Source organism: Saccostrea cucullata, unplaced genomic scaffold (genome assembly GCF_032062105.1).
Source record: "Saccostrea cucullata isolate Sc308-1 unplaced genomic scaffold, CSIRO_AGI_Scuc_v1 ctg11159, whole genome shotgun sequence".
NCBI lineage: Eukaryota > Metazoa > Mollusca > Bivalvia > Ostreida > Ostreidae > Saccostrea > Saccostrea cuccullata.
The window spans coordinates 118,489-133,213 of NW_026941730.1; the positions used below are offsets into that span (position 1 = coordinate 118,489).

The window sequence follows — 14,725 nt, forward strand, 5'->3', positions numbered from 1 at the left end:
ATACATCTCTCTCTCTCTCATTAAAAAAAAATCTTCTCTTTACTTTTGCCTGTCTGTTTTGCAAATTTTTAGACAAACGACATGATTTCAGCTTTCTGTCATCACCTTCTCTTATCCATATTTACATATATGTCATAAAGTATTCGACTTTCACTGCAAATGAAGTTTTTCACCCAGCTGATTCGGTAATTGAAATCGTTGGGAAAAATGTAGGTTACTGGCAAAAAGGTAATGTGCCGGACTCTTACCAAATCTTGTTTTAATAGTCTGCATTTCGCAACGCTTTGTTATTAAAATGTCATTTGAAAAACATAGGCAAGGTGTTTTCAATGAAAGAACCAATATTTGCCCCCCAATCTAACTTTGATGGAGATATATTTAATTAAGTTCTTAACCTGGGGAGTATATGCTGACTTCAAAGCACTGAATATTTTCATAAGTAATGACGCCATATGTACGTAATGACGTCACAAACATGTCGTAAATTTCAGTTTTTTATGAATTTTACAGAAAAATGTACATATTTCGTCGATACTTTGAGTAAAAATCACCGAGCGCATGTGTGTTCAGGATCAATATTTTGATATAATGTGTAGAATGATTATATCAATGAAATATGTCAAAATTGTGCCTGAACAAACTTGCGCTCTATAAATTTTAAAGCTAAAATTGTTGAAATTTTGTCCATTTTGTCCTGTTTCTGAAAAAGGATATGAAATCGGACTTGTTTGTGACGTCATAAAAACAAAAATTGTGAATACACTGCTTTGACACTATAATATTTTCTGTTAATTCATATTTCTCATACAATTTATTGAATTCAGCACATTTCAGGAAGTTTTTAAAATTTGACTTTTGTGGGGGCAAATATATGCAATATACCGCATATAGTTCTTTGATATTGTTTTAATGGTTGAGCAGGGAAAAGGACTGTATTTACATTAAATTTAATTTTTAATAGTGCATTTTGATTGAAACTAACTCATCAATGTATATACATTTAAAATCGATAAAACGGTTCCAAATGTGAGGGTTTTTTTTGTGTTTTGTACAGACCGAATTTAATTGAGGAAACAAGTATTCCTCTTGCGACTAATTAGAATTAATATTACAAAAGGAAGTACTCTTGTAAAGTCCCAGAAATTATTAAAAAAGTGTTTAAAGTTACTTTTTCTTCAGAATAAAAAAGATATATATTTTCGTTCCATTCAATTGCACACAATTTAGATTCTAAAGGGTTATTATGATAACGATTTGGCGAACTGCTATTCCTTTCTATGTATATTTAATCATTATTATGACATGCTCTACGGTAAAGGAGATAAAATCAAACATTAAGAAGAAAGAAAAGAAAGAAAAAGTAAATGTAGACCTGTTTTAATATTCTAATATTTTTTTTTAGAATTCATTCATGAATTACCACATGAGATGAAGATAATCATTAAGCCTTTTTATTTGATATTACCTATATCGAAGAGATTTTATCAATCAACAATAATCAACATCCTAGTAAGTATTCTAATTTCCATTCATCATTTGCAGATAAACTTTGATAAAAATAATAGGAGTCTACACATAAGTGTTCTGAAGTTGATATTTAAACGATGTTCGGTGTGTAGTCTTTTCCAACAATAACTTTGAATTCCCAAGGTTAAATATTGTACCCACTTATTAAAAGCTCTGTTTTATAATCTTAAGAAGTAGTATTAAATCAGGAACTTCTTAATGAAAAAAGTATCATGAAGTGGGTGTAAATTTAATTTTTACGGAATGTTTTTGTGTGAGCTATTGGTGTGTGAATCACACATACTTGTCACGTAGGCATATTTCATGAAACGCGCAAGCTCACTGTTCTCTGGAGGACAAATGATACAAAAAATATCTTTGGAGGAGACTTAATATCATGTGAAAAGTTTAGAAAAGTGGATAATTCTTAGAATTTTTCTTCTAAGAACTGGGAAATGAAATTAACTTCTTGGAAAATATTAGTAATATATCAATATAATTACAAATATGGAGAAAACACTCTCAGTACAGGTTTTCAGAATAAATATGTAACATTGGTGCTGAAAGTGTAATATAAAACTTAGAAAAATGTACCAATCCAGGTGAATTTTATTACAAAAAGCAAAATGGTAAAAATCAGCCTATGTGATATTTCTGATTTTTGTCATTTTGTCTTTCCTCATGGAATTCACCTGTCTTGGCATATTTTTAAAAAAAAGTTCATATTACATTTTTAGCACCAAAGTAACATATTCTGAAATTTGTTTTCACCTGTAAACCTTTACTGAATGTTATTTATGTATATTTGGGGGGGGGGGGGGTTGGTTGGTTGAAATATTACTAATATTTTCCAAGTCTATTTCATTTTCCAGTCCTTAGTTAGAAGAAAAAATTCTAAGAATTATTCGCTTTTCTAAACTTGTGACATAATTTTAAGTCTCCTCCAAAGAAACTTGAAGGAAAGAAGTTTGTATCATGTGTCCTTAAGTTGCATTTATTTTAACTTCTAGTTTATAAAAATAACAAAGACAGTGCAGAATTCTTTTGCAAAAAATAATAATTAAGCATTGAAAAGTAAACACAGATTAAAAACCAAACTATTTCTGTCCTGTATATTTATATTGGTCAAATACATAAAGAATATCCGACAACGTGCAACATAGAATCCAGAAAAGGAGGATTAAAAGATAAAATGCTTACTCTTTATTTTTTTCGATCAATTTTAAATATTTTTGATATTAAAGTCATTAATAGGCTTTCAACTGTAATTCACATATAGAACCGTTCTCTTTTTATTAAAATAACATGAAGAGGAATCCATTTTTATTTTGATGTTTCAATTTATAATGATTATATTTTGTTTTTGAAACTAAGAACACTTTTTCCAATTTACTCAAATCATATAAAATTTATATCGATGATACTGTTTTGAATTTTAAATAACTTTACTATAGAAACTATCACGTGAGATCTTATTAATCATAAAAAGGCAAACCTTAACGACATCGATATATGTTTCAGATAAACAGTAATTTGCCGTAAAGGAACACAACGAAAATAGAATGTGACCAACATAACGATGACCTGGCTTTACCGTTTTGTACAATTTCTAGCTCTGTTCCAGACTGGCTGCTCTCAATGCATCGACCCAAAAGCTTTGATCGTTAGTAATTATAAAAATCTCTCAATTCCTGGTTTTAACCTTTTGAGAAACGCTGACATTACAATGTGCATGACAATTTGTTACAAGTTTAAGTTGTGTAGCTCAGTGGATTGGATAAAAGATAAAAAGATATGCCGGCTTAACACAAGATTTGATCTGGAGAAGGACAGTAGTCTAACAGCTCAAAGCCTCACCTTTCATGTCGAAAAGGAAAATTTTCGAGTGGTAAGAAATATCTTGAAACATTTTCATTAAAATGAATTAAATTCCCATATATAACGAATTACAAATCTGGGTTGATTAATTTCAGCACTTGGCGGGAAATTGCTTAAACAATGCCTGTACCGAGGATGCCATCTGTCTTCTGGGTAACTGTGAGCCAGTCTTAAAAGGTAAGATATAAGATACATAGAACATAGATCATAATTATAAAATTCCACTTCGGGTAGGATTCATATCAAAGTTATTTGTTCTATTTGCGCCGCGTCAGCATGAGCATTGTTTTTCTTTTGCAAAGCGCCCAGTGCACTAGAAGTGAAAGTGAGGGGTCCTCGGGTTAAACACCTTAAAATTCGAGGTTTGCTGTCATGGGGGGCGTTAGCATGAAGGATATCATTCATTTTTTCGAATTCGGCTATAATAACCATGCATTGGTCAATATTTGTGGCATACCATTTAAAGCGGGTCCCTCTCAATATGAGAAAAGTATACGTCCTGGAAAGGGCGTTGAACAACCTTTTCGAATTAATTTTACGATGTTTTGAGAGATACAAATCTCTGTGTTTATAACGAATACTGGACATAACTACCTTCCTGATTAAATTTTGTTGGTATTTTGAAAGAATGGGGGATGTTGTCAAACTATGCACGAAAAAGTTTTCGATTTTAAAGCATCAAAAGGGTCTGATTATCATACATGTATTTCTGAAGATAATGACTGAATATTCTATCAGCATGTTTCTATAAACAAACTTATAACATAATCAATTAAAACATTCAAATTTAACATCAATAAAAATGAAAAAAAAACAAAATAATAATTGGAAAGAATTTCCTATTTCCTTCTTTAAGGATACATCTTATAATAGAATAGGTCTTTTATTGATGAAAAACAAACACAGGCGCCCGATGTCATTTATTTTAACTTCAACGCTGACTAAAATTTATAGAAAATAAAAATTTTAAATTTTCAAATATGTGTTCTTCAAGCATTTGTAAAATCAAACTGAAAGAATTGAAATGAATTCAATTACATTCTTCAAATTATTGAGATTAATAAATTACATAGGTAAACATCAATCATACCTGTAATCTTAATTGCAAGTAATTGAAAAAAAATATAAATGTAAATGAAAGTATTTAATTAGCAAACAAAGCAGTCGAACCTAATCATGTTTCTTACTTTTATTATTTATCTGCTACTTTTATTTTCTTTGTTAATTTCTCAATGCAATAAAAGTGTCTTTAGCGAAATATAACTCTTTAGTCAGTCTGTAATTATAATCGATTTTCCTTCGTATGAAAATCTTAGAAAAAATGTAGAGGTAAGATGATGTGTTTGCTTGTGAAAGGAATGCACGCATTTGCTTATATAAAACATGTTTAACATTTCCAATTTCCTTTTTACATCATATCAATTCTATAAAATCAATCAATATTGATTTTGATTGATTGATTGTTTAATGTATAACGTCCTATTCGATAATTTTTCACTCATGCAGAAACACCACCACTTGCCGGTGAAGGGCTTCAAATTTAGACCTATACTCGGCACTCAGGACCATTGAGCAGTGAGGGTTCTTTTTCATGCCAACACCTACTATGAAACGAGACCTACGTTTTTAAGGTCATATCCAAAAGACCCTTTGACTTTCACTTCTAGTGCCGAGCGCTTGGCGAGGGAACAGTCACTACCTATGTCTTAGGTTTGATGCGGCGCCGCGAGTGAACGAACCCGGGCCTCCCGATCACAAAGCCAACGCTATACCACTAGGCTATCGTGACCGGTAATCAGTATTGATAAAGAAGACAATTAGACCCATGTAACCTTTGCCATGACCAGCTACTGCATTCCGTTTAATTCAATCAGTTTTATTTCATGCAAATTTAAACACTGGTTGATATCTGTGTATGTGTATATCATAAAGACTCATCAAGACTTCCCTTAATAATTAATGTTTGTTTTTGATAGATTTTATGACCTACAGTCTACATGTAGCTGTTGATAGTTAGCTTCTTGATCGGGAAGCCCGGATTCGATTCTCGTTTGCGGCGCCACGTCAAATCTAAGACATAAACATAGGAAATTACTGTTCTTTCGCCAAGCGCTGCGCAAATTTGAAGCCCTTCACCGTAAACATAAGTATAACTGTTCCTTCTCCAAGCGCTCGGGATTAATAGTGAAAGTCACGGGTCTTTCAGACATGACCTCAAAAACATAGGTCCTGTGTCACGGTAGGCGTTGACACGATAAAGAACCCTCACTGCTCAATGACTCTGGGTGCCTAGTAAAGATAAAAATTGAAGCCCTTCACCCGAATACGGTGACGTCTCTATCTGAGTGAAAAATTCTCGAATGGGAAGTTAAACAATATAACATCAATCATAGATTTGGTCAATATGAATTAAATTATTACTATTATTATTATTATATTATAAAAATAATGTTAATTTTCTTTTTGACCAAAATTGTTAATCATGATAGACTTCTAATTTATTCCCATGTAACATTTGATTTATCATGAATGTCGACTAAATATTTTATTCTACAGATCGGAACTGCTATACTTTCAGTTTCTGCAAAATATTCTGAAAGATCTAAAACTAAAGTATTGAGGTTTAAAGAGCATTCGGTCAAAAATCAAGAAATACTAAATAAATCTATATATCCCTTATGATTGAAATGTTTGAAAAGAAATAGCAATTTTAATGCACTGTATTATTGATTTCGTTCACTTCTTTACACTGAATAGAAAAGATTTATAAAGACTGTTCAGATATTGTGAAAAGAGACCCAAGTAAGAATGGACAATATGGTGTGTACGTTATTTACGCTGACACCCGGAGAGAGGTCTTCTGTGACATGACGACAGATGGAGGGGGATGGACAGTGAGTATTGTTTTTGTTTTTGAACGAATTTTATTAGGTATTCCAATTTAAGTTAAGAAAACTTCAGACAGTTTCAGATATTAGAGTTTATCATAAAAACAAAATTTGACAAAAGTTTATCATTATGACATTATGTCTATTGCTGCGTGTGACGTGAACCTGCCTCGCAACATCAGCACCTGAATAAAGAATTACAATTGAACACCACCATATTATTTGATTAGTGCATTAATTAAAAATTGACGGACGGACCTAACATAACAAAGGGCAGTTGGATTTTAGTCTGCAATTCGGAGAGTTTACTGTCTGGGCCAAGGTAAAAGGAAGAAACCACCCAACGTTTTGTTTTAGAATTGTTTTCTAAGCCGTTTGACACAAAGACAATGGGAGTTGTTCCAAAAATTATTTATTATTCAGTTTTTCCATTAGCGCCTCCGTATCACAAAACACCGGCATATAATGCTTGAACCTTTAGCGATGAGTTATTAGAATGTTACATTGTGGTCAGTGTGTTTTTTTTACAAGAAGCAATGAAATGAAACATCTGTCATTGTTTTCAGGTCCTTCAGAAAAGACAGGATAATGACGTCGATTTTTACAGGACATGGATAGAGTATAAGCACGGATTTGGGAATGTTACTAAAAATTATTGGATAGGTAAGATCTTATTTCATATTTCATATAACTTGATTAATTTTGAAGTTTTATATCAAAAGCAGAATATATTCATGTCTAGTTAATCTTACAATTTTTAATATTGACGACAACGTAATGTACGTAGGTAAAGTAGAAACGGTATCGTGTTTACGTTGTATTTTCTGTCGAGATTGTTGACATTGCAATATCTACAATGTAGATTTGAAATTCTTTTCACCTATTTCGAGATCCCTGCTGTTGCAAAGTCTTCAATGTTAATGTGATATCATTTTTACAACATTTGCATTATGTTATCACTATTTTCTTTGTTGAAATCAACCAGAGCAATGTCGGCAAAGATATGATATCGAATCAAATGCTAAGTCTTCATGTCGGTTTCTTATTTTAAATTAAATCAGATTTTTTCCTTTTTTCAATTCTGCAATGATATCGAATGAAACGTGTTTTATTTCAAAGGACAAGATAAGATTAGACCCATTAGGACCCTCTTTTGGGGAGTGTTTAAGAATGATGCGAGATTTTATCATTTACAACCTGTTGTTTCTTTTTCAACAAAATGAGTATTGTTTCTAAGTTACGGAATACACAGAGGTCACATGAAGGTCAGGAAGTATTTCAATTTCTGAATTTTATCATTTATGTTCCAATTTTTATTTATTTTAGAGCACATTTTGTTTAAAAACATAAAGCATACGCTTGCTTATCAACCAATTTATATATTTCAAAACCAGTATCAGATACATCATGTGTAAAAGAAAATCTCAAACAGGCATTGATTGAAAACTTTGACATTTTGAATAACTTTATCGAAAACTTTGACATTTTGAATAACTTTATCGAAGACTTTGACACTTTGATAAATTTTATCCAAAACTTTGACACTTCGAAAAAATTTATGGAAAACTTTGACCTTTGAAAAAGTTTGGCAAAAACTTTGACACTTTGAAAAACTTTATTGTATCGAAAACCTTGACACTTTGAAAAACTTTATCAAAAACTTTGACACTTTGAAAAATTTTGGTGAAAACGTTGACACTTTGATTTAGTATAGTTAACTAATAGTAAACTATAGTTGACTATAGTTTTTTTTGTTAGGGAAGATGTCAAATAGGGACTATAACCATGACTTTTCCTTTCCAATTTTTCTTGTATTGAAAAAATGTAAACATAGAAAAGAAAATGGAACAAATTTATGCTATCAATTTCGAAAAAAAAAAATATCATTTATAGGGATCATTTCCATACCTTTTTCTTTTCCTGCAAGGAAATAATGTAAACATAGAAAATAAGATGCATGGAACAAAATTCTGCAATCAAGATCTAAAAAATACATCATTTATAAATAGCCTTTTCTTGAGGTGAAATCGTATTAAGAAGAAAATTATCAATATTCAACAGATTTGATTAATTATATATGTTGGAAATTGATCAAAATAACTTTTACTATCAATATATCATCGCGTCAAATGCTTACCGTCGTTTTTCAGACTAATTGTTAGTCCGTTATTTAAACATTGAATTGATAACGGATTCTTCCGTTATTTTCCGATCATGTCATTGAGCACACGGCGGGTATGACCGGTTGGCAGGGGATACTTATTCCTCCATTGCACCTGATCCCACCTATGATCGATATTTTGGAGGTCCGTGTTTTCTCTGCTCCTATTTTGTATTATTTTATGGACTTTTGATCTTGAATACTATTCGTTATCTCCGTATGGTTCATTTCAGAAATTCTCACTTTATTACATGCTAAAAAATATTCATTGTAGTTTCAAATAATATTTTTAGAACACATTTCCCACATTTTTATTCAACATGCTTTGTCAAACTTTGCAGATCTACTGAAAAGTTAACATAAAATTAATAATCTTAGTCAATATCGCAAACTTACATCGCTGGTTCCAATATTATGAAATAACATGATACTTCTTACCTTGATGGACATGAGAAAATATAATACTTTTAAGATTTTTATTTTTCAAAATGCGATATTTGATTTATGCAAAAAGGCGATGTTCATTATATCAGTTGTTCAGTAATATGCATATTAAGCTTAAATTCCTTTTTAATCTGAATTCTGTTGTGAGAGTGGATATCTAAAGTTTACTGCACATTAAATCTTTTATACAACCAGGGTCAAGAGTGGAAAAAAATCATTGAAATAAATGGAATATTTTTGTCGATTGATATTCATTTTTTAATACAATTAGAGCCCTCTTGACATATACCTCTCCAAATGTAAGATGCTGCGTTTTTGATGTCATAATAGCGATGTCATATATAATTAACTTTTATTCTTTTAGTTACAGGAATAATCATTCCTTTTACCCCTGTAAACGAACTTTCGGGGATATTGTATGTGTACTTAAAAAAAGTGGGCTTTATATTTTTAGTGGCTTTGGCGCAGACAACGATGCGCTATGTAGTATTTGCCCTGTCCGTCCATCTATTTGTCTGACCGTTTGTCTTTTTGTCCGCAAAAACTTTAACCTTGCCCATAACTTTTAATTGGGTGGACTATGGCTATCATATTTCAAAGGTATATTCCCTGTGACAAGATCTTTATTTGGGTACCACGAAATTTGACCTCTTGACCTTGGAGTTTGACACACTTTTAACACAAAAAGCCAAAACTTATACTTTGGCCATAACTTAAAAACATTTGTTGCTAGGACTTTCATACTTAAAATATGTATTTTTATAACAAGACCTTCAATGAGATACCAACAACTTTTCTTTTACATTTTACCTTGACCTTGGAGATTGACCTACTTTTAAAAACTATAACTTTGGTCATAGCATTTGAACGGAAACCTTTCATTGGACAGCAATAACTTGGAGCCTTTGACCTTGACCTTGGAGTGCGACCTATTTAAAAAAAATGTACCTTTGCAAACACGTTTGAATGGTTAGGGCTAGGACTTTCATACTTCCCATATGTAATCTTTGTGACTGGGCCTTCCTTTAAAAACCAACGATCTCGACCATTTGACTTTGACCCCGGAGTATGACTGACCTTTAAGAATTATTGACTTCGGCCATAACTTTTGAACAGGTGGTGCTAGGGTTTTAGGGTTTTATATTTTACATTTGTATTTCTTGTGAGAAGGCTTTACTCTGGGTATCACAATGTTGGATTTGCATTTGAGAATATTTTACCTTCGCTATGTTGCCATACGGGTACATCAGTGTTTCACAAACACATAGGTTTTCTTTTTAGTTTATCAATGTTTTTTTTTAAATCTCAAACTTAATAAAAAGGTTCATATTATACATAGGGAATGACGCAATCCACTCTTTAACGAAGGATCGGAACCAAAAACTCCGAATTAATCTCCAGAGTTTTTACGGAGGACAGGTCTATGCTGAGTATGCCACATTTTGCATCGGAGATGAAGACAATAAATATATACTGACAGTATCTGGATACAACGGAAACGCGAGTGAGTTGTGTGATTAAGTAATTTGATAAATAAAATGAATGAAAGATGTTAAGTAATATAGTGCAGAACATGTAAACAGTTATATGTATGGAATTTTACAGAATAGCAGGTATTTTTACGAATTTATATTAGTTCTTTTTTCACGAATTTATATTAGAAATTTCTCAACACTTTCACGTACCTGTTATTTTAAAAGTCATCTTAAATGCCTCTCAAGCCCCAGGGCGCATAAGCCTATATACCAAATTCCTGAACGCATGAGACACAAGTCAATAACAGATTTTCTCCCAGCCTAAGTCATTTTAAGGTGGGTGATCTCAGACAATGCATACAGGTATCTTATGCCAGGACAAATCACAAAAATCACATGTGGATTTTAATTTACCTACATTTTCATTACTTGCCAAATGTCCCTAGGTACTAAACCTTGTGGCAGATCTTTTTAATTATGATGTTTTATTTACAATAAAATTACGATAACACTGCACACAAGGTACATAATTCCAATGATAAGTAGATACAACATTATTGTTCATGATAATTGTAAAGTTGTGTATGTCATAGGGTTTTTAAAGAAATCAAAAATAACCTCAAAATTCATTTCACTTTCCCCCCGAAATGCAAATAAAAAATATCAATCTAATTGCTCCCTCCTCATTTTTTTTACGTGTTAAATCTCAGAGAATAATTAGGTCTTCCTTCACTAAATATCCAATGTGATAATTCTATATCAACAATGTAAAGACATGTTTATAGTCCGTTAATTATACAATTTGTTCTTAAGAAAAAATATCATTCTGTGTGTGTGTGTATTTATAAGAAGTAAGGTAATCATTTCTGTCATTAATGCCAATACAGAGATGTAAATAGCCAAAATGACAAAAAATTACACATTATATATAGAACAATAGTAATTGACAGATATATTATTTTTTTCAGTTTGTTGATAAAACATTTTTAGATATTATAATATTGTAACAGCTAAAAGGATGACTTTTAAAAGAATTTTCCAGCATTTCGTAGAATAGCGGGAAAACATTGTATGATAGGAACGTATTTTATTGGAAATGCCTGTTTATGAAATTTATTTTCAAAAGTAAGGCCTTTACTGAATTTGATTTGTCTATTTTGTTTTTTCTGTTTGAAATATTAATAATAACACACATATGTTTTTTTATATTATATTCATTATGAATAAAATATATGTATAAAAATATCTTCAAAGAACCAATCTTTTATTTCAAATATTTACATGATATTAAATCTTTTTCATGTACAGAATCAAAATTTGTCTGTAAAATCTGTCTGTCCTTTAAGTTTATATTTACGAGAACTTACGTGCTGATGAATCTTATCACTCAATCTAATACGTATTTTTTTTTTTACTCAAATTACTCAATGTTATAACCCCGTTATCCTCCTCACTAAATACCCAATGCCAAATTCTGTGTCAGTAATTGAAAGACATATCTTTTGTCCTTGAAGCGTATAACAGTTTTAACTTTCTGTAAGTTAAAAAATTGTCAGGAATAGGAACGTCTCTTAGTCACCATTCATAAGAAGTACGGTACTTTTTCCTGTCGTTAATGCCAATACGGAGACGTTACACATGTAATAGCCAAGAAACGTGTCCAAAATACAAACACGTGGTTTATTGGATATTGTAGAGTAGTAAAAATAACGTATACACGATTCACAGATAATTCATGTTTTTTGTTTGATGATAAAACATTATTTAGATATTATCAATATCCTGTAACAGCTAACAGAGCGACTTATAATAGAGTTTTCCTGCGTTTCGTAGAATAGCGGGAAAACATTGTATGATAGGAACGTATTTTATTGGAAATGCCTGTTTATAGTAGGCGTGGGCAAAAGGAAGGCCAATGAGAAGTCGGTATTTTGTGAGGTGTTGGATCATTGAAAGCCAGTGCTTCGCAGAACACTCGTATTTTTTTGTTTATATCTATATTCAAATGAATATTTTTATATATGTATGAAATATTTAACAACAATATTGTCATATATTTTGATTTTGCTTTATTGTACATGTACATAAATGGTGCATTGTTTATGCATACCAAGTACTGCTCCGAATGCCTATCCGACATTCTCCTTTAAGGCATTATTTACAAAGCGACCGACACAGGTTCTCCATAATTACCTATTTATGGTTTTTTCCTGGGCGGTTCTTCATGTCTTTGATAGGGGTACAATACATAGCATATAACGTATAGTAAACTGAAACATTGCAGTATTTCATTGATCACACACACATTTATAATGTATGCCTGTTTCTTATAAAATTGTTATAAAATAAATGCCAGCTGCTCCCACTAAGCTAGCCTGGCTTACAGCTTAAGTGTTGTATTATTTGAAGTGAAGTCTGTCAAATAATGAGTGAAGATTAAACCGATACATAACATTTACCACTTAAGATCTGGGCTAAGACATATCAGTTGTTGCTACTCTGTTACAACTACTAGTTTATTATTTAGTAGTAAACCTTATCATAAGCAATACTCTGTTTCAGGTGACAGTATGACGTATCACAATGGAATGAAATTTACAACCAAAGACCAGGATAATGATATGAGAAGTTCTAACTGTGCTATACAGTATCACGGGGCCTGGTGGTACAACGAATGTTACGCATCGAACCTGAACGGAGAGTACGCCCAGTCAGCCGTCTACGGGAAGCAGTACATGGTATGGTATTACTGGAAAAATACTTTTGAAGCGCTAAAGAAGACTGTCATGATGATCAGACCCAAAAACTAACGTTTATCAGAACTGACACATTCCCTACATTTATATGTTGTTTTTTTTGTCAAACAAATAGTTACAGTGTCATTTTCTTATTTCACAGTATGAATTTTTCTTTTAACTTGTAATGGAATTTATTAGCTTTCATTTTCTTTTCATTCAATATTTCGAACTGATTTAAAAACGATTTCATCAGTTGAACACATAATGGAATGAGAATCAACCCTGAAGATCGGGGCAATGAAAGGAAATAGTTACATGTTTGACCATTCTACAGCATGGCATGGAGCCTACTGGTACAACTGGTGTCACTTTCCAAATAAAAACTGAAAGTACACGCAGTCTCAAGTGTGAGATGCATATGTTAATTTTCCGATTCAATTTGGTGTCACTGGACAGGAGAAGAGTTAAAAACACGATTTACAAAATACGGACACCACAAACCGGAGTATCCCTTCGCATAAGAGCACATAATCCAGATATGAAGTTTAACCTGCATAACTCCAATTACGCACGCATCCACACACCCAATCAGACTGTGGCCTAACTATAACCAATCCAATGTAGTTGAAAAGGGGACGAAATCTGTGATGATGATCAGACATAAAGACTGATCGATCGCCAGACCTTGCAACGAGGATTGTTCGGAAAGTTCGAGGACTTCTGTCATCTGTCATATCTTTTTATATTTAACGTCAAATGTTATGCAAATTTGGTAGAAATATGTTGGTAGATTCTAACGATTAATTCAAACGATTTGTATTAAAGATTTAAAAAAAAATGTTTTATCTATTTCGAACTTATCCTGAATTAAATTCTGCAAAAATCGGATCGGGGGCAGGTCAAAATTAAGTTATTTACAGGCAATACACTGAAAATGTTTAGTCATATTCTCTGTAAAATGGAGAAAAAAACCTAAAAACAAACTAGACATTTAAATTAAGATATTTACATTACATATATTTTTTGCATATAAAAAGAATGGAAATCCATTGCATTCAAAACACCATAACACAGACAGGGTGCCAAGAGGTAAAACATGCGTTTTAATTTGACGTCATGATTGTGAACACCGAGGAGGCGCAACGTCACAAGCGAAAATCGAAAAATCACTTTCAAATTGACCAGAAGCTTTTACGTTGAATTAAATGTAGCTTACACGAAGGATAATAAATACAGTACTGTGTTACGACTTACGGCTATCTATGCTTAGCGGCGTAAAATTGTGGGGCTCCTTAATCTGAACGTTGAACGAAAGACAACAAGATTTTTAATATTTTATTGGATTTTATTCAAATAAATGTACAAAAATACACTTCTCTGGCTCTGCGGCCCTCACCTGAAATAAAAACAAACCAACCACCCTTTTCAACAAATGTTAATTGAAAAAAAATACACCCTTAAAACAAACCCTTCTATAGATGTAAATAGACCTAATACCTTTAGGTCTTGAACAAAGTTCCAACTAGTGATTTCATCACTTAGTGAGTATAAATACAAAGTGTCAGGTTATAGCAAACAAGTAATTGTATAGGGACAAAAAGTTATGCTAATATCTCAATACAATGCGTCTAGCAT

General features: G+C 31.9%; 1 protein-coding gene across 1 annotated transcript in view; it reads left to right on the forward strand.

Moving 5' to 3' along the window:
- LOC134258314 (fibrinogen C domain-containing protein 1-B-like) overlaps positions 1-13,419 on the forward strand; it is a 125,912-nt gene extending 112,493 nt beyond the window's left edge. The window contains exon 5 of the mRNA XM_062740841.1: positions 12,915-13,419. Within this exon, the coding sequence (XP_062596825.1) occupies positions 12,915-13,162 (248 nt within the window). The 3' untranslated portion in view covers positions 13,163-13,419. The remainder of the gene's footprint in view (positions 1-12,914) is intronic.
- Positions 13,420-14,725: the final 1,306 nt, after the last annotated feature.